Genomic DNA, 25,292 nt, shown 5'->3' on the forward strand with positions numbered 1-25,292 from the left:
AAACCAAGAAAGCTTTAAAAAACTGGTACCAATCCTACTGGCACTATTCCAAAACATCAAGAAGGATGGGCTCCTTTCTAATTTATTCTATGATGACAGCATCAGCCTGATACCAAAATCTGTTAGAGATACCATGAAAAAGAAAACTGCAGGTCCAAAACCCCTGGTGAACATCAACATGAAAATCATCAGCAAAACTGAATCCAGCAGCACATCAAAAAGTTAATACAAAATGATTAAGTAGACTTTATTCCTGGGATGCAAATCTGGTTCAACACATGCAAATCAGTAAATGTGATTTACCACATGAAAAGAATTAAAAGCAGACACCATACGATCATCTCAATTGATGCAGGAAAAGCTTTTGATAGAATCCAACATCCCTTCATGATAAAAACCCTCAACAGAGTAGGTTGAAGGAGCATACTTCAAAGTAATAAGATCCATCTATGACAAAACCACTGCCAACACCATACTGAATGGACAAAAGCTGAAACCATTCCCCTTGAGAACTGAAACAAGATGCCTTGTTTCATGCCCCATCCAAACAGGAAAAGAAATAAAATTATCTATCTTCACTGATGATATGCTTCTATATCCAGAAAACCCTAAAGATACCACCAAAAGACTCCCAGAACTGAAAAAAAAAAAAAAAAAGTTTCAGGATACAAAATCAACATACAAAAGTCAGTGGCATTTCTATACACATTCAAGCTGACAGCCAAATCAAGAACACAATCCTGCTTACAGTAGCCCCATCCCAAAACTGAAATATTTATGAAGACATGAAGGAGGGGGAAGATCTCTATGAGGGGAAGTGCAAAACACTGCAGAAAGAAATCAGAGATGATACAAATGAATGGAAAAACATCCCATGCTCATGGATTGGAAGAATCAATATCATTAAAATGACCATACTGCACAAAGCAATTTACAGTTTCACAGTTATTTATGTCAAACTATCAATGTCATTTTCCACAGAATTGGAAAAGTCTATTCTGAAATTCCTATGGAACCAAAACAGAGCCTAAAGAGCGAAAGCAACCCTAAGTGAAAAGAACAAAGCTGAAGGCAGCACACTAGTAGACTTCAAACTATACTATAAGGCTACAGTAACCAAAGCAGCATGGTACTGGTTAGAAAGCAGATACATTGACCAACGGAGAAGGTTGTATAATCCATAAATAAAGCTATACAGCTACACCATCTGATCTTAAACAAAGCTGACTGAAACAAGCAGTGGGGAAAAGACTCCCTATTCAATAAATGGTGCTTGGATAACTGGCTAGCCATATGAAAAGAATGAAATTGGACCCCTATACAAAAGTTCACCCAAAATTTATTAAACATTTAAATGTAAGACCCCAAACTATGAAATTCCTAGAAAGAAACCTACGAAACACCTTTCTCATCATCCACCTTGGCAGGATTTTTAAGTCCCCAAAAGCAAATGCAACAAAAACAAAAATTGACAGTGGGACCTAATTAAACTAAAGATCTTCTGCACAGCAAAAGAAATCATCAACAGAGTAAATAGACCATCTACAGAATGGGAGAAAATACAAACTATGCATCTGACAAAGTTCTAACATACAGAATTTACAAAGAACTTGATAAGTAAAAAATAATAATAATTCCATCAAAAAGTGGGCAAAATACATGAACAGACACTTCTGAAAAGAAAACAAATGGCCAAACAAACATGAAAAAATGTTCCTAATCACTAATCATCAGAGAAATGCAAATCAAAACCACAGTGAGATATCATCAAACCAGTCAGAATGGCTATTACTAAAAAGTCAAATAATAACCTGCTGTTGAGGCTGCAGAAAAAGGGAGTGCTTATACACTGTTGGCAGGAATGTAAATTACTTCAGCCACTGTGGAAAGTAGTTTGGAGACTTCTCAAAGAACTTAGAAGCAAAACTACCATTCCACTCAGTAATCCCCTTAATGGGTATATAGCTGAGAGAATATAAACGATTCTATGGTAAAGACACAGGCACGCATATGTTCATTGCAGCACTATTCACAAGAGCAAAGACATGGAATCAATCAAGGTACCCATCAACAGTGGATTAGAAAAAAATGTAGTATGTATACATCATGAAATACTATGCAGCCACAGAAAATGTTTTGTGTAGCAACATCGATGTAGCTGGAGGCAATCACCCTAAGCAAATTAACACAGGAATGGACAGCCAAATATTGCATGATATCACTTATAAGTGAGAGATAAACATTGTGCACATCTGGACACAAAGATTGGAACAACAGACACTGTAGACTACTAGAGTGGGGAGGGTGGGAGGTATGGGTTGAACAAGGACCTGTTAAGTATTATTCTCACTACCTCAGTGGTGGTATCCAGACCCCAAACTTCAGCATTATGCAATATTTCCATGTAACAAAACTACACATGTACCCACTGAATCTAAAATAAGTGTTGAAATTACAAAAAAATAAAAAGAAAAAAAGAATTACTCTGGGTCAACAGGAATAAACTTGGAAATATGATACCTGAAAAAGACAGTACTGGAATCAATACGGTTGAAAGTAAAAACTTCGGCCAGGCGTGGTGGTACATGCCTGTAATCCCAGCCCTTTGGGAGGGCGAGGCAGACAGATCATGAGGTCAGGAGATCGAGACCATCCTGGCTAACACGGTGAAACCCTGTCTCTAGTAAAAATACAAAAATTAGCCGGGTGTGGTGTTGGGCACCCATAGTCCCAGCTACTTGCGAGGCTGAGACAGGAGAACGGCGTGAACCCGGGAGGCTGAGCTTGCAGTGAGCCAAGATTGCACCACTGCACTCCAGCCTGGGCAATAGAGCCAGACTCCATCTCTAAAAAACAAAACAAAAAAAGAAAGTAAAAACTTCATGATTATGTCATTCAAATATATTTTGAGGTTAAATGCCACAACTCACTACTCACTAACATATTTCAGCATTATTGATGTGCAAGAATCATTGTACCATTATATTGTGTAGACTATGGAGATAGTTTGGGAAAGATTGAAATCAGATTAGTTTGGACTTGAGTGGCAAGTGTTAGGATGTTTTTTGTGAATATTTATCAAAGATAACTAATGTCACAATGTAGGTGTGTATTGCATGGACAACTTTTATGCTATGAGGACCCTTGTTAATTCTTCATTGAGTTATGTCCTCAAACCTTGCATTTTGATTCATTTATTTCTCCTTGGTCAGGCTGTTTTTGCTGTTACCTCCTCTCATATCTGTTCCTAACTCTATATACTGTGCCTCCTAATTATTCTGTTTTACTGTTTGGCACTATTTAGTTATTGGAAATCTACATTCCATCCTATTTTGTTACTCAGCAAGTATTCTCTCACAATTCACCAATGAATGCCTATGTGTCAGATACAACCTAAATATTTCACTTTTTATTCTTCTGTACATTTTGGGGTCATTTAAAATATTGGCTCCCTTTGAAAGATGGGCATCATTCGACAAAAAATACATTGGATTTCTTGCTTTCTTATAATACTGTGAAAATGAGGATTAACATACCAAGTAAAATAAAAATTACCTAAATTCTAAAACTCATAGGAATAAAACTGTCTACCTCTTGGAATGTTTGGTACATTGGACATGTTGCAAATGGGAAGAGAAGCTGTGATATCTTTTTCATACTGCTACCTTGAACAAGTTCTTTTTCTTTCATTCATGATAAAAACCTAGGAATAGCATAGAGCTTCGACATTATTGGATGTTAACAATGGTCCAGTATGCCAATGGTTAGGAAATCCCGTCCCATCAATTATCAGATTCCATCCCTCATCAGCCTCAGACAGGGGTCCTGCAGGGAGGAAGGGCTGTGTGCATCCGCACTTGTTCCCACACCAGGCTACCACATTGTCTCTCTTGCCTGTGAGATTGCCGCACTCATACGTTTTCAGAGCTGGAAGAGAGGAAAGCAGAAGAATGAGTCTTGTGGACTGGTGCTGTTGTTTCAGTTGTGGGTGCTCTACTGGTCATTAGAGGTACAGGCACTGTCTCTCTCTCCCATTTGTTTATCTCTTCAGTTGTCTCTTCAGATTAGCCACTGACTGCTCCTGTATCAGCTCCAATCCCTCCCACAGTCCCTTCCATATAAAATTCTTCTGTTGATAGCACTTCATCCATCCAGCTGGTCCTTTTGAGTGGAGTTCATTATTTTGTTGTTGTAGTTTTTAATGATGCATGTCCTGCTCCTCTCTATAGGACCTACTCATGGATCATCCCACACACACTCATAACATTCGTGTTCCAAAAAATTCTGAAATTACAGGCAATTATCAGTGAAGCACCATCTCTTTGCTCCATAGGAACAGGTTACTTTTCCTTTTTCCAGTGTCACTGAGGCACCACGCTGTCCCCCAAACTCCTGGTGGCACGTGTTAATATCTTCAGGAAGTTCTCTGCAGCCCCTTAGATTTGACTACATGTGGAGGCCAGTAACCCTACCCTATTTTCAGGGGAAGCAGGGAGGAGTCAAACAACAGGCCTTTCCAGCATCTCCTTGTGAATCTTCCCATTATTCATCTTGGAGATGGGAGCACTAAAGAGATACAGGATCCAGCCTTTAATTTTCTCTGGTCATCACTTTATCTGTTTATGGTGACTTCTTGTTTAGGGAGGTGAGAAGACCAAGAATCCATTCTTTTTGGTGTTAGAGCCTAGGTAAAGCTGGACAAAATGGAAAGCCTCATTTTTTGTTTATCTTGGGTATCTTGTATATCACGTTCTTGTGTGTGTGTATATATATACAAGGTATATGTAAATAATGAGAATCATTATAAACATACAATTTGTGCATTTTGCCTTTTTATTCCCCATTATATACCCTCAATGTTTTTGTTATCAAAATTTCCACAGATGTTAAAGCTTTGTAATTTTTCACTTTAAGAATTATAATTTATTCAGTTAGACCCCAATCATATAGATTATTTCCTATGTTTGTTATTAGAAGTAATGTTGAGTAATTATGAACATAAATCTTTTATATATATTGGTACTTAGAACAGTTTTCTAGTTATGAAACAGGGAAAATTTAAGAGCTGTTAATATACTCTGGTAAATTATCTTCTCTCTGAAAAAGTCACGACAATTCACATGAAATGTGTGAGAATGTCTTTTCTTGCCATTCCTCTATCAATATTTGTATTATATATTCATTTTCTGGGTTACTGTATTCCATCTCTGTTAATTTTCCTTTGTATCTCTTAATCTTGGAATCTGAGTTACTTCCTATTAATTTTTATGAACGTTAACATGGTTTTACTTTTATTTGTCTTTCTGACCACTTCCCTGTTGTCACCTATATTGGCCCTTCCACTTTTTTTTCCCCCTTAAATAAATACAAGTCGGAATTGTTTGGACTTTGGGTCTGTAAAACTCAATATACATGTCCATTTATTTTCTTTATTTCTATAGAATTATGAACAAAACCAACAGCTTTGTCTATCAGGAGAGTTTACTCTATACAGAAACACTTTCATATACAAGGGGTTGCCTGGGGAACTTGTAAAAGGCTGATTTATCAAATAAAATTAAGCATTTTCAACAGCAACAAAAAGTATTTTCCCTGAACATTTGTAACGTGTGCAATTACAGGGCACTAAGTGTGGGTAGAGAGAATGCTGGAGACTTTAGTTATAAAGCACTAGTTGGCTAAGTATTCATGGCTTGAAGAAAAACTGTGTGGGAGTAATGCATTTCCCACTGAGCATGAGTCACTTATCTCACTTTCTCTACCCCATGGGGGCCTGTAAAATAGAAAAAGAACTTGTGATTCCACCTAAAATTTTGGTGACTAACCATTAATGCTTTAACTTAATAATTGCAAGCTCTCTAGAGATGCAAAATGCTGCATGAATGCTAAATTATATTTGCTATACTTGTGATTTAGCTATAGGATTAATAATCATATTTGCAATTCTTTAGAAGTCTTTAAATATCACACTGAGTCAGGATATATTATATAGTAGATGAAAATGTATTTCCTACTGTTATAGAACTTTATTATTTATAGATTTAATTGATGATTAATATATGCTATTATCAGAAAACAAGTCTAAACTCACATTATTTAGCCTATATCGTAAGAACTAACTTATATATGCACATGACATATATGATATACCCTCAGGATAACATAAATAGAATGACATACATAAATATGATGTAAAAATAAATATGATCTGGCTTATTAGGCTCGGTAATTTTTTCCTTCAATGTTTCCAGGTTCACTTAAACATTCATCTAGTGACCTTATTTTTGCCAGTTATTGTATCTTTATTTTTTTATCCTTTTTCTTTTCCCTTTCATTTGGTTCTCTGACTCAAAGGAAATAACTGACAATCACTGCATAGGGACATTTAAGTAATCTAAACAATTGCTTGGCAAGGGAATTTGGACCTTTCATTTGGACTCCATTATGTAGAATAAGGATCTGAGTACTTTGATTATGCTCATTCATTGTTTCATCCATACAGGTGATGAGTGTTTATCAGCCACCATCTTTATGCCAATTGGAATAGGAAATGTGTTGACATCGAGTTCAGGGTGGGTAAGGTGAGAGTCATCTCTTAGATGATCTCAGTAGCCTCTGGCTGAACCCCACATGGCCATTGCTGCCTCCTCCATTTCTGTTCACTTGGACTTAGTGTTTCTTCACCTTTGCTGCAGTGATCGAATCACTCGGAAGATTTTTAATGAACAATGATCCAAGTGTCACCTTCCACATCAGTAGAGCAGAATATCTGGAGAGGGAGCCTATTCGGATATTTTGAACCTGGGTTGTAACTAGAACTACCTTCTTTAGTTCCCCCTGCCCAAACACAAACTTTGTTATTTGGAAGGGGGAAGAAGTAGTCCTTGGCACTAGTTGGAATGGAAGCTCCAGGGGCAGGGGTTGGGGAGTTCTGGGGCTCCACTCTCTCCAGGCAGGGTAGGCATGCTGGCCCGGGCAGGCAGCAGGTGTGAATATATGCCAGCCCAGGAGGAAGGCAGCCTCATGTAGCCACTCGTCATGGTCATGCAGTAGCACAGGTGTGTGGCTCATGAGTGAGAAGCCTAGAGCCAGGATCCCTACCGCTGTCAGTGGCAGCCAGGGTGAGGTTCATGTCCTTGCAGACCTGGCTAAAAGCTGCCCATCTGAGTCATTAGTAGGTGTCACTCAGGGCTGCGTCCGCTTCTGAGCAAACTCAAATGTGACCCCCTCTCCAGCTGTCTGGCACCAGCCTGCAGCTGCTGCTCAAAAGCTTTCAGGCCCACACCCGGTGCCACAACAAAGTCTAAGCTGGCACTTATAGTGGCAGTTGCCCATGTTGTAAGCCATGCCACCCTCTAGCTTACTCAGGTTCACGGAGGTCACGGCCCTCCCTTCCCCCTTTAGGTGGGAGTTTGACTGCAGCCTCTGCCTTTTGGGATCCAGCTCATAGCCTTGTACAGTTTTCCTGCAGCTGCGCCCTCGATGAAGCAGAGCCCTGGCCTGGCCTCCTCCAAGTGCTGGTGACCCGCATCCAAGGGACCCTGCTAACTATCAAACACAGTGAAGGCATTAGTTGGCTCATGACAGATTGTCACATATTCTTTAGATGGTTTTTAAGAAGGACACATACAGTTATAGCAAAATGCCTGCCTTCTATTTCTTCCCTCTTTTCCTATAATGAAGATGCACAGTGGTGAATGTTCTTTCTGTGTATAGTTTTGATCTTTTACTACATATTAGTGTACTCAAAACAACATTTCATTTATGTAAAATTTAAATGACCGATTTTATCCTATATAATTCTGCAGTTTGCTTTTTACACTAAAAATATTTTACAGATGTATGTATATTGATAAATGAAAGTCTAATTAATCTTAAATGTTATAGGAACCACTGTAGGTTTATTTATCAATTACCCATTGATGGATGTACATATATACTCAGTTACAAACTATGCCATTATAAAAATCATTGTAAAGAATGTAGTAAATTTCTCCAGGTTCTATTTCAAGTAAATAGAACTGCTGTGTAAGAACCACTTCAGATTTGATGGGTAGCACTACTTTGTTCTCCCAATTGTTTGCACCAACTTACCTTCCCATAGCGTACACCTACACTGTGCTTGGTATCTGTTTAGATGAAACTTTATAGATATTTTATATGTATATGAATATCAAGACCTATTTATGACTTCTAGTTGAACTCATTTATTTTGAATCTATATTTTACTTAATGTATTTAAATCAGCCTCTAGCCAGTGGTATGGCTGAATCCTACACAATGTATGTGTAGGACATTCATTTGTAATTTTTAATTGTTTTATTTAACTCATATAAATTTCCAAAGAATCTTAAAAACTTTTTTTTTAATTTGAATTCTACTTTAATTGCTTTGGTGACTACAAAAGTTATCAATAATTTCTTGAATTTATTGAAATGGAAATTTGTTGGAAATTGTTGAGGCTTCTTTTGTGAAGTATACAGTGAAGTTTGTAAATATTCATTGTATATTTGTAAATATTCATTGCATGTTGGTATATTCATTGCATGGTCTCTCGAAAAGGGAGTATGTTCCCTTTTCATTAGTTTTGTCAGGGTTGGGGGTATAGGGACACACACTCATATCCATTGAAATTGTTAGGCTTTGGGTCCTAATCTCACCTTGAATTGTAATCCCCATGATCCCTATAATCCTCCCCTCTCCCCGAACCCTCCTCCCACCCCGCCCCCATGTAAAGGAGAAACCAGGTGAAGGTAATTAAATCATGGGCGTGTTTTCGCCTCTGTGGTTCTCATGATAATGAGAGAGCTCTCACAGGCTCTGATGGTTTTATAAGGGGCTCTCCTCTTCCCCCTTCTTCCTTCCTGCTGCCTTGTGAAGAAAGTGCTTTGCTTCCCCTTCATCTTCTGACATGATTGTAAGTTTCCTGAGGCCTCCCCAGCCATGCTGAACTGTGAGCCAATTACAACTCTTTCCTTTGTAAATTACTCAGTCTCTGGCAGTTCTTTATAGCAGTGTGAAAACACACTGATACATAAATTGCTACTGCAGTCAGTGGAGTGCTGCTATAAAGATACCTGAAAATATGGAAGCAACGTTGGAACTGGGTAACAAGCAGAAGTTGGAACAGTTTGGAGGGCTTAGAAGAAGACAGGAAAATGTGGGAAAGTTTAGAACTCCCTAGAGACTTGTTGAATGGTTTTGACCAAAATGCTAATACCTTTATGGACAATGAAGCTCAGGCTGAGGTGGTCTCAGATGGAGATGAGGAACTTGTTGGGAACTGGAATAAAGATGACTTTTGCTATGCTTTAACAAGGGGACTGGCAGCATTTTGCCCCTGCCCTAAAGATCTCTGGAACTTTGAACTTGAGAGAGATCATCTGAAGTTGGAACTTATGTTTAAAAGGGAAGCAGAGCGTAAAAATTTGGGAAATTTGCAGCCTTACAATGCTATAGAAAAGAAAACCCATTTTCTGCAGAGAAATTCAAGCCTGCCACAGAAATTTCATAAGTAACAAGGAGCCAAATGTTAATTGCCAAAACAATGGGGAAAATGTCTCCAAGGCACATCAGAGAACTTCAAAGCAGCCCCTCCCATCACAGGTCGACCTAGGAGGAAAAAACATGTCCTGGGACAAGCCCAGAGGCTTGATGCTTTGGGCAGTCTTGGGACTTGGTGCCCAGCATCCCAGCTGTAGCTAAAAGGGGCCAACATACAGCTCAGGCCATTGCTTGAGAGGGTACAAGCCACAAGGCTCATAAGCTTCCACATGGCGTTTGGCCTGTAGGTGCACAGAAGTCAAGAATTGAGGTTTGGGAACCTTCAACTAAATTTCAGAGGATGTATGGAAATGCCTGGATGTCCAGGCAGAAGTTTGCTGCAGGGATGAAGTCCTCATGTAGAACATCTGCCAGGGCAGTGCAGAAGAAAAATGTGGGGCAATAGCCCCCACACAGAGTCCCCACTGGGGCACTCCCTAGTGGAGCTGTGAGAAGAGGGCCACCATCCTCCAGACCCCAGAATGGTAGATCCACTGACAGCTTGAACTATGTGCTTGGAAAAGTCATAGGCACTCAATGCCAGCCTATGAAAGCAGCCACAATGGGGCTGGTACCCTGCAAAGCCACAGGGGTTGGAGCTGCCCAAGATTGTGGGAGCTCACTCCTTGCATCCACGTGACCTGGATGTGAGACATGGAGTCAAAGTTGATTATTTAGGAGCTTTAAGATTTGTGATGGTTAATATCAAGTGTCAACTTGATTAGATTGAAACATGCAAAGTATTGTTCCTGCATGTGTCTGTGAGGGTGTTGCCAAAGGAGATTAACATTTGAGTCAGTGGACTGGGAGAGGTAGACCCACCCACAATCAGGGTGGGCATTGTCTGATCATCTAAGAGAGCAGCTAGAATAAAAGCAGGCAGAGGAACATGGAAGGACCTGACTGGCTGAGTCTTCTGGCCTCCATCTTTCTCCCATGCTGGATGCTTCCTGCCCTAAAAATCTTTTGGACTCTTAGACCTACACCAGTGGTTTCCCAGGGACTCTTGGGCCTTTGGCCACAGACTGAAGGCTGCACTTTCTACTTCCTTACCTTTGAAGTTTTGGGACTTGGACTGGCTTCCTGGTTTTTCATTTGGCAGAAGGCCTATTGGGGGACTTTACCTTGTGATCATGTGAGTCAATACTCCTTAATAAACTCTGCTTCATATTTTCATCTATCCTATTAGTTCTGTACCTTTAGAGAAGCCTGACTAATGCAAGATTTAATAACTGCACCACTGGATTTTGGACTTGCATGGGGCCTGTCACCCTTTGTTTTTTGCCCATTTCTTCCATTTGGAACAGGTATATTTACCCAATACCTTTACCCTCATTGTATCTAGGAAGTTACTAAATTGCTTTTGATTTTACAGGCTCATAGGCAGAAAGGACTTGCTTTATTTCAGATGAGACTTTGGACTTGAACTTTTGGGTTAATGCTGGAATTACTTAAGAATTTGGGGGAAGGTTGGGAAGGCATGATTGGTTTTGAAATTTGAAAAAAATGTGAGATTTGGGAGGGGCCAGGGGAAGAATGATATGGGTAGGCTTTGTGTCCCCACCCAAATCTCATCTTGAATTGTAATCTCCATAGTCCCCATGTGTCAAAGGAGAGAGGAGATGGAGCTAATTGAATTATGGGGGTGGTTTCCCTCATCCTGTTCTTGTGATAGTGAGTTGTCACAAGATCTGTTGGTTTTATAAGTGACTCCTCCCCCTTCCTTCAGCACTTCCACTTCCTGCTACCATGTGAAGAAGGTGCCTTGCTTCCCCTCTGCCTTCCACCATGATTGTAAGGTTCCTTAGGCCTCCCCATCCATGCTGAATTGTGAGTCAACTAAACCTCTTTTCTTCATAAATTATCCAGTCTTGGGAAGTTCTTTATAGAAGTGTGAAAATGGACTAAAACACCCACACATACATTTTATAGTAGATACATTTTTTTCATTCAAATTTTCTATATACTTACAATTCTAATTTGGTTGTTTGGCAGAGAATTGACAAGTACATATTGTATCTATTCCCTCATCTTACTTGGATGACTCTACATAGGTAAAGTGAATTTCCCAGCCACCCTTTATTTATTGGTAACCATGTGCCTGAGTTCTGGCAACGAAAGGAGTATCAGTGAAAGTATTGACTGCAATTGACTTTAGGGCTGGCCTTTGTGGAGTTATAAAATATACATGTAAAATGTACACATGTCAAGTAGACAGCTTGATATGGAATTCCAGATTTCAGTGTATGTCTGTTAATCCTTCTATCTCATTACGATTTTTTTCAGAACATTTTTCTGCATTTCATGTTATTTAATTTTGATCTTTTATATATTTATTTATTCCTCAATAATGTCTATTTCATTCATCCATTGTCTTTTTAATTTCTAGAACTTTATGTAGCTTTTCAGAAAGTTCTACTTTTTACCCCAAATCTGTCCTTTATGTTCTCACAGTTTCCTATTAATTTACTTTATTAATTTAATTATAATTTATAATTTGTTTATCATTTAATATGTGTTTTTTTGGCGTTTTCACATTGCTGTAGCTTAAGCTCTTTGAATGCTATTTTTTCTACTGTGTTTGTTTACTCCTTCTCACATTGAATCATTACTTCTTAGGATTTGAAACTTTGTTTTTGAGCTAGCTTTTCTGTCAGATTGATTTTTCTGTGGGCTTCTGTATTCTGAGCTGTTGAGTCATTTGGGGCTTATTTCTACTTTGTATTCCCAGGGTTTCATTTGGCAATGAGGGTGATTTTCCATCTTGGTGATTACTCCAGCTCCTAACCTCCATATCAGTGTTTGCCATAGTATGAGGTTTGATTTTTTTAAATTTAATGAGAGTATTTTGTTTTATACTCTGATATGGATAGAAACAAGCTTGCATATGCAAGCCTGGAGCTAAATTCTCAATCTAACTATGTGCATGTATCTATATTATATACATAATTACATATAGATACACATATATAGACACACATATGTGTCTATATATATACATACATCTACACATACACACATACAAAAACATATATATATATAGTATTAGGGTTCTCTAGAGTGACAGGAGACTAATAGGATAGATGTGTATGAAAGGGAGTATTGACTCACACCATTACAAGGTGAAGTCCCACAATAGGCCGTCTGCAAGCTGAGGAACAAGGAAGCCAGTCTGAGTACCAAAACCCCCAAAGTAGGGAAGCCAACAGTTCAGCCTTCAGTCTGTGGCCAAAGGGCCCTAGAGCCCCTGGCAAACCAGTGGTGTAGGTCCAGGAGTCCAAAAGCTTTCAAGGGCAGGAAGCATTCAGCATGGGAGAAAGATGGAGGCCAGAAGACTCAGCCAGTCTAGTCTTTCCATGCTCCTCTGCCTGCTTTAATCCTGGCTGTACTGGCAGCTGATTAGATGGTGCTCACCCAGATGGAGGGTGGGTCTGCATCACCCAATTCACCGACTCAAATGTTAATCTCCTTTGGTGGCATCCTCACAGACACACCCAGGAACAACGCTTTGCATCCTTCAATCCAGTCAAGTTGACACTCAATATTAATCATCACATAATCATCACATATATATAGAGAGAGAAACTATCATAAAATAATGAACATTATTGAGAATTTGAGTTAGTGATGTGGTTGGCTATCCTGAAGCCATTAGTGCCTTTGACATGAGAAGTTTTCCCGGAGTCATGTGAAGGAGCAATAATGGAAAGAGAAAAAAACACTGGAGATGGATAAGTGGATAAAGAAACTACAGAAAGCTATTTTAGAAAGTTTTGCTTTGAGGGGAAAAAGAGATCTGGTCTATAGGTTGAGTGGGGCATGTAATCAAAATAAATTTCTCTTTTTGTTTTAAGATGTAAGCCTGGCACATTGGCTCACGCCTGTAATCCCAGCACTTTGGGAGGTTGAGGTGGATGGATCACTTGAGGCCAGGAGTTCGAGACCAACCTGGCCAACACAGTGAAACCCAGTCTGTACTGAAAATGGTAAAAGAAAAAAAAATAGCCCAGTACGGTGGTGCCTGCCTGTAATCCCAGCTACTCAAGAGGCTGAGTTATGAGAATCCCTTGAACCTGGGAAAAAGAGGTTGCTATGAGCCGAGATTGTGCCACTGCATTCCAGTGTGAGTGACAGAGCAAACCTCTGTTTGTTGTTGTTGTTGTTAAAAAAAAAAAAAAAAAAAAAAACAACAACAGGAAAGTTCTGGGGTTTTATGCCCAATGAATATCTAAGACTTCCCAAGTCACTCTTCTCTGTCTTATGTTGTCTTCAAATATGCCTCTATTCTACTTACCCTTAGATTCTCCTAACTCTGTTTCTCTTATTTCCAGCTGTCTGCATCTAATACTTGGTCTAGAGAATAGAAACAGTGACTATTTTGTTCATTTTGTTCACACATATCACTAGAATCACAGTGTATTTATCAATATGACATAAACTCACATCTGTTTTTGAATGACTATAGCAGGTAGACTTGCTTGAGAGTGGAGAAAAGGCATTCATTTCTTTCCTATTGATATAGTACAAGCTCTCTGGGAATTGTAGAAAAGAAATGTATGAAAGGAAACTCCATGTAATGAACAAAGAACTTTCACATAAGGAATGTCTATTACCTATGTTTCTTTCTGAGTCACTCCAAGGGCTATGTGCAGCCAATGATCAGAGCATAAGAGGATAGTTTATTCTTATGGTAGTAACAACAATATTAATTAGCTATGTATAAAACAACAAATGTATGTATAAAAAGCATGATGAAGATGGTATTATGTGTTAGTTACTTTATCAGATATTTTTTAAAAATGCATTTACCATGCCCAATGGCCTTTGGAGATGGGTGTTATTATTTTCTACAATAAATATAGTAAAAATGAATCTTCATAATCATGGATGTCTTGATTTCTTCTGGGGGGAAATGCAGTGTGAATTGTAAAACTAGATCTGCATTTGTTCTAACCTAAAATAGCCTATTTATTCTTAATAAGTATTCCATTAGTGATATGACTATATACATATATACACATATATAGACACACACATATATACACACACATATATATGAATGCCTTAGTCCCAGAGATAAATATTACACACACACACATACAGAGTATGATTCACAGCTCTTGAGCAAACTAGTCAGAGACATTATCAGTATAGTCTTCCCATTTGTCCTCTCATTTCCATTTGTGATTGTTATAACAGAGTAAAGTCCTGTTTTACAGATAGTATGTTACAGGATTATATAAGTTATTATATTAAAATTTTAACAAGAGAATGACCCTCAGAGATACTTACTTTTGACCCTATTTTTATAGTCAGGGAACCTGCAGCATCACATTTGGAAATTTGAATTTTACATTTGTAAAAAAAGTAGTTTATTTGTAAGCGAAGTACATTAGTTTTTTATATATAAAAATAGAATTGCTATACTTCCATTTTGATTTTTTTCGTACTGTGGGATCTTAATGTCTGGTGAAATATTGGTGATACATTCAGATACGGTGATACAGTATTTTATTTGTATTTTAGCTAATCCTTTCCACTATATATAAGTGTTCTACTAATAAGTTCATGGCCATGTGAGGCAAGCCAATGCACACACACGCTCACATGCACTGCAGTTCAGGCCCCTCTCAATACATCATGCTCTTTCTTACTTTTGGTCTTGTCATGTGCTACTATTTCTGCCTGGAAGGACTTCCTCTCAATCATTCCTCTTATCACAATTTTTACTCATATTTCAAATTACAGATCCAATGTTCCTTTCTCTAGGAAATATTGTCATCATTTCCCATGCTGTTAACTGCTTTGTGTACCTCTTCTTTAACTTACCTCTAACACAATCCTTTCCAAGTAGAGTACCTACTGATTTGTTACTGTTGTTGTTGTTTGCTATTGTTTTTTTCTGCAAACTAGATTACAGGTTGATTTTCTTGTAGGACTTTTCCTTAGTTCAGCTAAAGATGGGTTCCTTGTCACATGACCATGAAAAATTAGGCCCACAGACAATTTAAAGGGTGAGAAAAATGGGTTTTATTGGACAAAAAGGAAAAATAAGAAAAAGAATCAGGGACTCTGCAAAGCCAGAATCCTGCTAGTGTGCTTCCCACATCACAGATTAAATACCAGGTTTACCCAGGTAGAGAAGGGGTCAGGCTCCTCCCTGCTGCAAACAGTGTGAACTACTGTGGCTCCATCCCAGGGTACAGGCTGGATGGAGTTTCTTTGGGGACCCCTTCCCACCTGGCCGTCTCAATTTCATATCTCTGTCCTTGGTGCTTATCGTTGTTACATTGCTGATTACCAATAAATATTAGTTGGATGAATGAATGGATGAAATGAGGAAAGGAAGGAAAGAAGAGAAGAAAGGAGAAATGATATCTCAGATAACAGACATTCTCAGTTGATTACTATTCATCTCCTTTTCCAGTTTCCCTGTAGTGATACAAGTCTAATTTTTCATATATTTTCCCTCTCTTATGGCCCCCTTGCACTTCATTATTAAAGGCTCCATTCTTAGGCCCAAGACCTAATTATTAGAGTAATTTATTTAGTAGGTATGTTTTCCTGATCACAGATGGGTTTAAACATTAACATATGACACAACTTTAGCCATTTAGACATAAAGTGAAGTCCTGGAGAACTAGTAAATTTTTTTCACACTTTAGTGAAACTATTAAAACAACAACACTGAGAACACTGCACCAGCTTGAACAAGCTGGATTGTGCTATAGCAACAATAAACCTGAAAATCAAGATGGCTTCAAAAAAAACAGTTCTTTCTTGCCCACCCACATGTCTTCCAGTGCCACAAAGTGACAGAGGGATGCAAGTGTACATTTTGATACAATTGTAGACGCAGAAAAAAGAGGGTGTGGTGAATGGTACTCTTCAGCTACCTGGAGATGACAAACATCCCTTCTCCTGTATTTCCTTGGCCAAAGATATTCACATGGCCATACCTGATTTCAACAGCAGGGGCTGTATAATCATACTCTCAGGATGAGCGCCAAATGTTTGTGAAAAATAATGCAGGCAACCACAGTTCTCAACATTGAAATATGAACCCAGTCCTTAGCAGGGTTACTGAACTGCCAAATTAACAACCATGAAGCCACTGTAACCTTAGATTTATCATGTAAGACAAAAACATTTCTTGAATTTTGCCTGTCTTTTTCGTGTTAATCACAGATGAAAATATCGTAACTGAATCAACTTTATTGTAATTCTCTCTTCACTAGTTCTCTATTACTGTCATTACCTCTTTAAGTGAGATGAAAGTGTTTTGGTTTTTTGTTTGTTTGTTTGTTTGTTTTCAGAAACGATGTATACTTCACTCTCTCGATCAATGTTTTCCTTTACTTTCCATGCCTTCTCCAAACATTTAAGTAAAAATTAGATTCAAACTCTATACCGGGATTTTAAGATCTTTACCCTGTCTGCCCACAACCAAATCATCTGATGCTCTCCCCCCTTCTCCTCAATACATAATGCTTAAAAATCTGTTAGAAGGGTCCTCCCACCTACCTGCAATACCCTTCTCCCTCAAATAAGTCAACTCCATGTCATCTTGTCATCCAATGCTATCTTCCAGTCTTTCACTTTCTAACGGAAGTCTGTCCATAAAAAAATGTGTAAGGAAGAATATACTCCCCCAGACATCTGTCTCTAAATATTTTTTTTTCCCACAAAGATAGTGTTTTAGGTCTATCAAATTAACTCCGGAACATGATAAAAATAAATAGCAGTTGTCAAATAACAAGAAACAAATAATATTATGGTCTCATAATTTAAAAGAATAAATTAGTATTTTTTCAAATAAAAAGAAAAATTATCTTGTTTAAACCGTGTCTTTTATGTATGTATCATTTAAATGATCATAACTTTTTCATTCTTATGTGCAATGTTTTTCTCTTTATCATGTTTTCCCATATATAGTATCAGGAGATTGTCTTATCAACAAACGGACACAAATCTCATTAGGAGAAACAACTTTTATCTTTGCTGCTTCTCCTCAACTCTCTGTGCAGCAAAATTTGGCAGTTACTTTGTGATTATAAAATAGCAGGCAAAGGACAAAGAGCACATATGACCTGAGGATGGCAGAGAAGAAAGGAGAAAGGATCCCCATCCCTGATTGCATTTGTTGAGATGCTTGGTCTACTCTGGACCTGATACCTATGCTTATGATTGCATCTGATCAAAATGAACACATAAAACAGTCCCTTCTAGGCAGTCAATCTCCTGCTATACTTAATTCTCGTATCATGAAGCGATGTACATATAGATTACTTAAAGGTACAATTTTGTGAAGTTGCTTTTAGATGCGCTTTTACAGATGGGGAAAGTAGAACTTAGAAATAAGATAAAATTTGTTGATTTTTTTTTCTATATTTTCTCAATACTTGAATGTAATTGGGAACGTTTACATAACTGACTAGATAAAACATTAGTGGATGCTCAACAAATATTTTTGATCATTTGCCTACTTATCTGTGGCATTGAATAAATACAAAGACATACTCCAAAATTTGATTTTGAATTTTTTAGGCTTCTAATTACTCTACTCACTTTACACATATTCAAGCATTGTTACATATAGAGATCCAAAACTAACTCTAATTTACAGAGTACGATATTGTGGATTCACACAGTTTTATACATTACTTTCTCAGTAAAGTTTCCATCATCTATTTTCCATCCATGGACTGACGTTTGCCAGGAAATTTCATTCTGCAGGGCAGATATTCTAAAGTGACAGCCAGGGACACCAGATGCTGAAGCCTGTTACCTGGGAAGTGGATCCTGGAGATACCAACATGCAGGAAGTGTACTAGGTAGTACATTAGCTATGGGGAGAACCAAGCAGCCCAGGTCAGAGGGAGAAGTAGGACTGGGAGGGCTGTGATTATGGGACCTCAGCTGATCCTTGGGGTACTTCTGAAGCTGGGATGGACCTTTGGACCTGTCCCAAGTTGGGGTAGCAACAGTCCTTTATACTTCTAAAATGATCGCCGCCCCAGGAAGTAGGTGTGGACTTGGTAAGGAGTCTCTTTGCAGCCAAGAGGAAAGAGCTGTCGGTGAAGAGCTGTTGTGAGACCGTTTTTCCAGCAGCTAGTGAAATACGTCCTTCCATACAGAACTGGGATCTCAGAGGCACAGGACAGAAACTTCCTGTCACTTGATTTTTCCTGCTTCTCTTCCACCCCTCATTAATTATTCTCTATCTTAAAAAATCATGAGCATTTTTTGGTAATTGTCACAATTGACAAATATCCTTATTTGATGGTTTTTAAATCTATTCTAAGCTTTACAAGGTTAGAGATCGTATCTAACTTGTTCACTTTTATACGTAAAATGCATAGCACAGTCATTGGCACATGGTAGACATTTAGTGAATGCTTGTGGAATGAATGATATTATATCAACACTATAGACAATACTAAATCACACTATATTTAACACATAAGATGTTAAGTGGACCCACTAAATATGCCAATTAAGATGAATAAAATGCTCTTATTTTAAAGCTATCATCTGTCACCATGTATCATAAATGTTTATGAATAACATTGAATTTATTCTTGTTGAAGATACATGTTCCTTTGGTTTCTGTATTTTCTGAGGTAGGAATTTGATATAGTGAGAATTATCTTAAAAACAGGTAGGTAGTACAAAAATTATAATGTGTTTAACTTGAGTGGTATTGTGACTTCTTTAATGTATTTAAGTAGATGCATTTGATTGTTATAACAATCCAATGTATCTGGGTCAACTTTTGAGAAGAGAAAGTCTGCCCTCGTTGATAGCATTATTACTTGTGGTGAGTGTATAACAAGGCTTCAACGGACCATGAGCAAGTTATTTCCAATTTTCCATACTGTTTTTTCTCTTAAATATAGTTGAACCATGTGTTATATGATGAATTATATGTTATCTACAGATCAGTATATTATTAATACACATATTTGATATTATAGATGCAGAAATTTATAAATTTCTATGTATTAAAAATTTGAATGGATAGAAATAACATATATAATAGTACTTTTAAATTTCCTGTATGATGTTTTGTTTTTCCTTCAATGAGATACATATAAACTGATTTGATTTATATTTACCAGATTCTCATTATGTCATTTTAAGGTATAAGAAAATATATTTTGTTAGCTTGCTATGACTAAACTCAACCTTCAGTAGTTGATGTATTATATGTACAATTAATTCTAGATAGAAAGCAATATCCTTACATATAACAAAATAAACTAATGCCATAACAATATATATAATTTAAAGCATTCCATCAAATATTTCACATCTTTGGAAACTGATTCAATCTATATGAGAAACTAATACTGTATTACTCTATTAAAAATATATACACAAACACATTTTATATGTTTCTTTTCTATATCAAGATCTGAAATCATAGAGATCTGCTTATAAAAGAACTGTGAATTATATGTACTATCAGTTGCATAGATTTAGATTTACAGAGGATTACATGCTGACAAATAATCTTTATTACTGTATATTTTTATACATATTTTCTGTTCAGATTTTTCTCTTCCAGAATATGAATATATAGCACAGTAATTATGTATTTTTTTATCATTACAGCATATTAGAATAAGCTTGCTCTGAAGTACATATAGAGATTACTATCTACCTAATTCTCTCTTCAAATGCAAACCACTAAATCTTCAAATTGGGATTCATTTTGGATGCTTTCCAATCGTACATTTATATGCAAGTTATAAAAGATACTGCAATTTTAGATAATAATAGCATCTAACATATTCATTGGATTATACTGTATGATCCTATATACCTTCACTATTTACTGTAACATGTATGGAAAGAACAAAATGAGTGTGTGAGGAGATTCCCATCACTTTTCTATCACAAAATTAATGGAAATGAATGGATAGTAGCAAAGGCCATAGCTTTGAGATTTATTTATTTATTCATTTATTTGGAGATCGAGTCTTGCTCTGTTGCCTCGCTGGAGGGCAGTGGCAGGATCTCAACTCACTGTAACCTCCTCCGCCTGGGTTCAAGCGATTCCCTGCCTCAGCCTCCAAAGTAGTTGGGACTACAGGCACATGCCACCACACCTGGCTTTTTTTTTTTTTTTTTTTTTTTTTGTATTTTTAGTAGAGACAGTGTTTCACCATGTTTACCAGGCTGGTCTCAAACTCCTGACCTCTGGTGATCCACCTGCCTCAGCCTCCCAAAGTTCTGGGACTACAAGCATTAGCCACTGTGCACAGCCTGCTTTGAGAAATAAAGAAGAAATCCATCTCTTCCCTTGAAAGTAAAATAGAGAGGACATGAATTAATGGATCAAAATGTCAAATAACTTGTCAAATCTTAAAGATAAGTCCTCCTGATAACAAGATGAACGCCAGCTCTGTGATATTGTTTTGGTAAAATGAAAATGTAGGATTAATTTTAGTTAGGTTGGCCATAAGCAATTTGCATAGCTCTCTGAGACTAAGTAGGAAAAAATATTACCTCTAACACAGGATTGTCATGTGGATTTAGAGAGAGAAGGTATGTGAAGAATTTCTCATAGGGTAGGTACCTGGAAAACATTAATGCCTTTAAACTGATTTTGTTTTTAAATCACTTTAAGCTGATATTTTAAAAATCACTTTAAACTGATTTTATCAATTTAGACTGATTTTTAAAATATCTTTGCATTAAGGAAGCAATGTATTTTTCTCCTTAAAGTGAAATCCAATTCTTACCTTTATTGAGGCACTCTACGAACACAATTAGAATATGTTGAGCTATGAGTTTGGCTCTAAATATAATTGGATATATTTTCTCACGTAACAAAAAATACCAAGGGTCTACCAACCCCAGGTGTAAGCAGGACTCCCCCAAAGTCTCAGATTGTTGTTGTAACTCAAGGCGCAAGTATCTTCTTTGCATATTTTTAAGTCATAAACATTTCTAAAAAATTATTTCCCACTCAAGGATACTTTTTCTCTTTTTTCATTGTGCAGCTAAGTTACATCCACTTTTCTAACATAGTCACTGGCAAGAGGAAAGCTTATTAGAACTGGCTTATACCAATGGTTCTCAAACTTTATGGTGAATCAGAAACACCTTGCGGACTTGTTAAACCCACAACTTCTGGGCTCGAGTCCCTGAGTTTCAGATTCAGTAGGTCTTGAATGAAGTTCCCAAGTGATGCCGTTGCTGCTGGCTTGGGTATGACTTACTGAGAATATAGTTTCACAAATACATAGGTACCTCCTAGGCCTGAGAATAAGTTGATATTCTCTGAGCAAATGGCCAAACTGTAGAACATGAATGCCAGGGCTCTGCTTATAAAAATGGCATATGACCGGGGTAGAATTCACGTTGACAAATAGAGATGCCTTTCCTTCCTTCCTTTTGTTCATTCCTTCCTCTTCCCTTGTATGAACACTGAAGGCTTTTTGCTTACTCCTTTTAAATCAATCTAAGTAAATTTTACACACCTACTGACAAAGCATTAATGATATAAGAAATAATGTTGCTAAAGCACAAAGTCATGTAAGTAATTGTAACTAGGTGCAAAATGCTGGAGAGAAAGCCATCAACTTGCAAAGTTATCACTTTCCCATTAAGTTCTGAATTATTTGTGCAGCACATTCTTTATGCCTGACAGATCAAGAAAGATCTTTTTTTAAATGTTCCATTGTTGTTCCAAATAATAGAATTGTGCTCCCTATTACATGTTTCTTTGTAAAAGAATATGGTATAGAACTTGACATTTGAAAATTGCATTCTGAAGAGAAGAAATGAGAAATCTGTTTCCATTTTAAATGTTATGTGTGGTATAATTTAGCAAACTCAGTGATGGTGCATAAATGACAGTGTTACTGTGAAGCGACTGAAGTGACAGGGCAAGCTTACCCAGAAAACCAGTTTGAGTATCCTGTCTAGCTGCCCAAGCCAAATCTATCTGTTTCTAGCTGCCTGTTGGCATCATTAAGGTTTAAATATCAATGGTTGTGATTTTGACTCCTATGGAATGAAGGGGCAGGATTTGCAGGACAGAAACTAAAAATGTCCCCTTCATTTGACGCTCCTGTTTTCAGTGGATACTAGGAGGTGGACATTCTTGAGACAGGCAATAGTTGATAGGCATGGGGGGCTTTCTCTTTCATTCAAACTCCCTGCTCCCTGAGAGTGAGGACCAGCATTTTCTCTGCCAGGTCCTGCCCTGTATCCACACCCTCACCCCACCTCTTCGGGACTTCGGAAAGCTGGGATTCACAGAGACTAAGAGCCTGCAACTTATCAATTGTGTCAGGTCAAAAGTCGCTTTATATCAGCTTGTTTCTTCTAATACCATACACTTCACACAGTTTTGCATTTTGCTTTAACATTTTGGAGATCTCTCCATATGAATATATAAAAGGCTGCCATATTATATTTAACGGTTTAATGGTTTTTCTTAATCAGGCTAATTTCACGGACATTTAGTTTCCAGCATTTACTGCAAACACCAGCAACAACAAAACAATGCTGCAACAAATATTCTCATAATCACAACATTTCATACAACTATGCGTATGTCTGTGGAATACATTCCTGGAAATACAATGGCTGGGTCTGACTTTATGTGCATTTTTAATTAAAAAATATTGCCCGTGTTTCCCCATAAATGAATCCTTATTTCTCCACATTTTACTGGCAGATTATCTTACCATACTTAGCCTTTGCCAGTCTGAAGGCATCTTGATTTTTTCAATTAAGCTTTTTATTTCTGATATTTTTAGATTCATATGCGGTTGTATAAAATAATGCAGACAGATCTGGACGTCCCTTATGCCCAGATTGTGATGAGAACATTCTCATCACAAGGTTCCTTTTAAGCTACCTTCACATCTACCTTACCCTCCTCCTACCCTGTCCTTAAGCCCTGGCCGCCACTACAATTTTCTATAATATCTGTAATTTTGTCAGGTCAAAAATGTTACATAAATTCAAAATGATGTGCCCCTAATTTGAGAGATACTAAATATATTTTGTTATATGCAAATTATATACTTATTGTGATTGAATTTATCATTTTGTGATCTCATGATTTGGGATACTTAGTAAAACTTCCCCTAAAGTTTTGATTAAGAGAAAAACACCACATCCACATTTATTTTCCAATATTTTATGGCTATTTTTAACTTTTGGATCATGAATTCAGCATTAGTATTACTGATGATTTGAGATGTGAAAATAATTCCACTTTCAATTTCTACCTAGACGTCCTAAGATAATTACCAATGCATTTTTTTATGATTGCCTATTTGTGATTTTTGTATATAAAGTAATATGACAGTGTGTTTTAGGAAACCAAAGAAATATCCTTGGGTTTTCCTACAATATTATATCGTTATGAAGAACCAGAGGCTAACTTTTTCTTTATAGTTTTAATATATTTTGTTTTGTTTTGTTTTTTGTTTTTTTGAGATGGAGCCTCGCTCTGTCGCCCAGGCTGGAGTGCAGTGGCACCATCTTGGTTCACTGCAAGCTCCACCTCTGGGGTTCATGCCATTCTCCCGCCTCAGCCTCCCGAGTAGCTGGGACTACAGGCACCCACCACCAAGCCCGGCGAATTTTTTGTATTTTTTTTTTAGTAGAGATGGGGTTTCACCATGTTATCTGGATGGTCTCGATCTCCTGACCTCGTGATCCTCCCACCTCGGCCACGCGAAGTGCTGGGATCACAGGCGTGAGGCACCGTGCCCGGCCCAATAAAGATGTTTTCTATAATGATAGTACAATTCATTTTACACTGCAAATTTTAACTAAAAATGAGAAATGATATTAATAATCTGAGGATAATTATTGTAACCTGTTAATTTATATAGTGTATGGTATTAATTATAACAAGACTGATTTGCAGTCCAATCACCCTGTGATATATTAATATATTTCTTTACCCATGACGGGTCCTTACTGCAGGTTTCTGAGCCTGGTTCATGTGGTTTCAGAAGGTGTGGCCGGTGACGACATGACCACAGCCTCACAAAACCTATTTTCTTCAGAAAATAATTAAATCATGTAGTGTGCGAACTTTTAGCATCTGCTGAGTTAGTGGGTGATCAGGATGAACAACTTTTTTTGCATGTATTTATATTTTTTTGTTTATGGTTATGTGATTTCCTTTTGGGGGAAGGTTATATAAAAACTACTTTTGTATAAGGTGCAAAATAGATCATTTAGAAAACAACATAGAGTGTATTGTATTTTAGTCACATATCTTTCATTGATAGTCATATACTAATTATAATATTTGATTACAGAAATGTAGAATTCCAAATGAAGATGATGGCTCATCTAAATTCTTCCTAAAATGTTTTTCTCTTTTGTCAAAAGAAGTTGCCATTCTTCTGATTTTATCAGAGTAGACTGTAAATAATGTAATTTTTTGTTTTCTTTTGAAAGGAATTATTGAACCTTCAACATGCCTACTATAAACTAAGCAGACAATACCAGGCAAATATTGCAGAACTGACTCATGCAAACAACCGAGTGGATCAAAATGAGGCAGAAGTAAAGAAACTAAGATTACAAGTGGAAGAACTAAAGCAGGGACTCAACCAGAAAGAAGATGAGGTACTACTTTATAAGTGAACACGTACTGAATAGCTTCTAAATAGTATTTTAGAGCACATCTAAAGATTGTCTCTCTTATTAACATATGGCATTAATGGGAATATAAATATTCATATCTTAAATCAATTTAAAAA

At 37.3% G+C, this 25,292-nt stretch overlaps 1 protein-coding gene and 1 pseudogene across 3 annotated transcripts in view; one reads left to right on the plus strand and one right to left on the minus strand.

Moving 5' to 3' along the window:
- The window catches only part of CCDC102B (coiled-coil domain containing 102B), a 342,881-nt gene that overhangs the window by 270,169 nt on the left and 47,420 nt on the right, over positions 1-25,292 (plus strand). For all 3 annotated transcript variants that reach the window (XM_025365511.1, XM_025365512.1, XM_025365513.1), the window contains one exon: positions 24,988-25,158. In XM_025365511.1, the coding sequence (XP_025221296.1) occupies positions 24,988-25,158 (171 nt within the window). The remainder of the gene's footprint in view (positions 1-24,987; positions 25,159-25,292) is intronic.
- LOC112611703 lies at positions 6,891-8,679 on the minus strand (annotated as a pseudogene).

Source organism: Theropithecus gelada, chromosome 18, assembly GCF_003255815.1.
Source record: "Theropithecus gelada isolate Dixy chromosome 18, Tgel_1.0, whole genome shotgun sequence".
Lineage (NCBI taxonomy): Eukaryota > Metazoa > Chordata > Mammalia > Primates > Cercopithecidae > Theropithecus > Theropithecus gelada.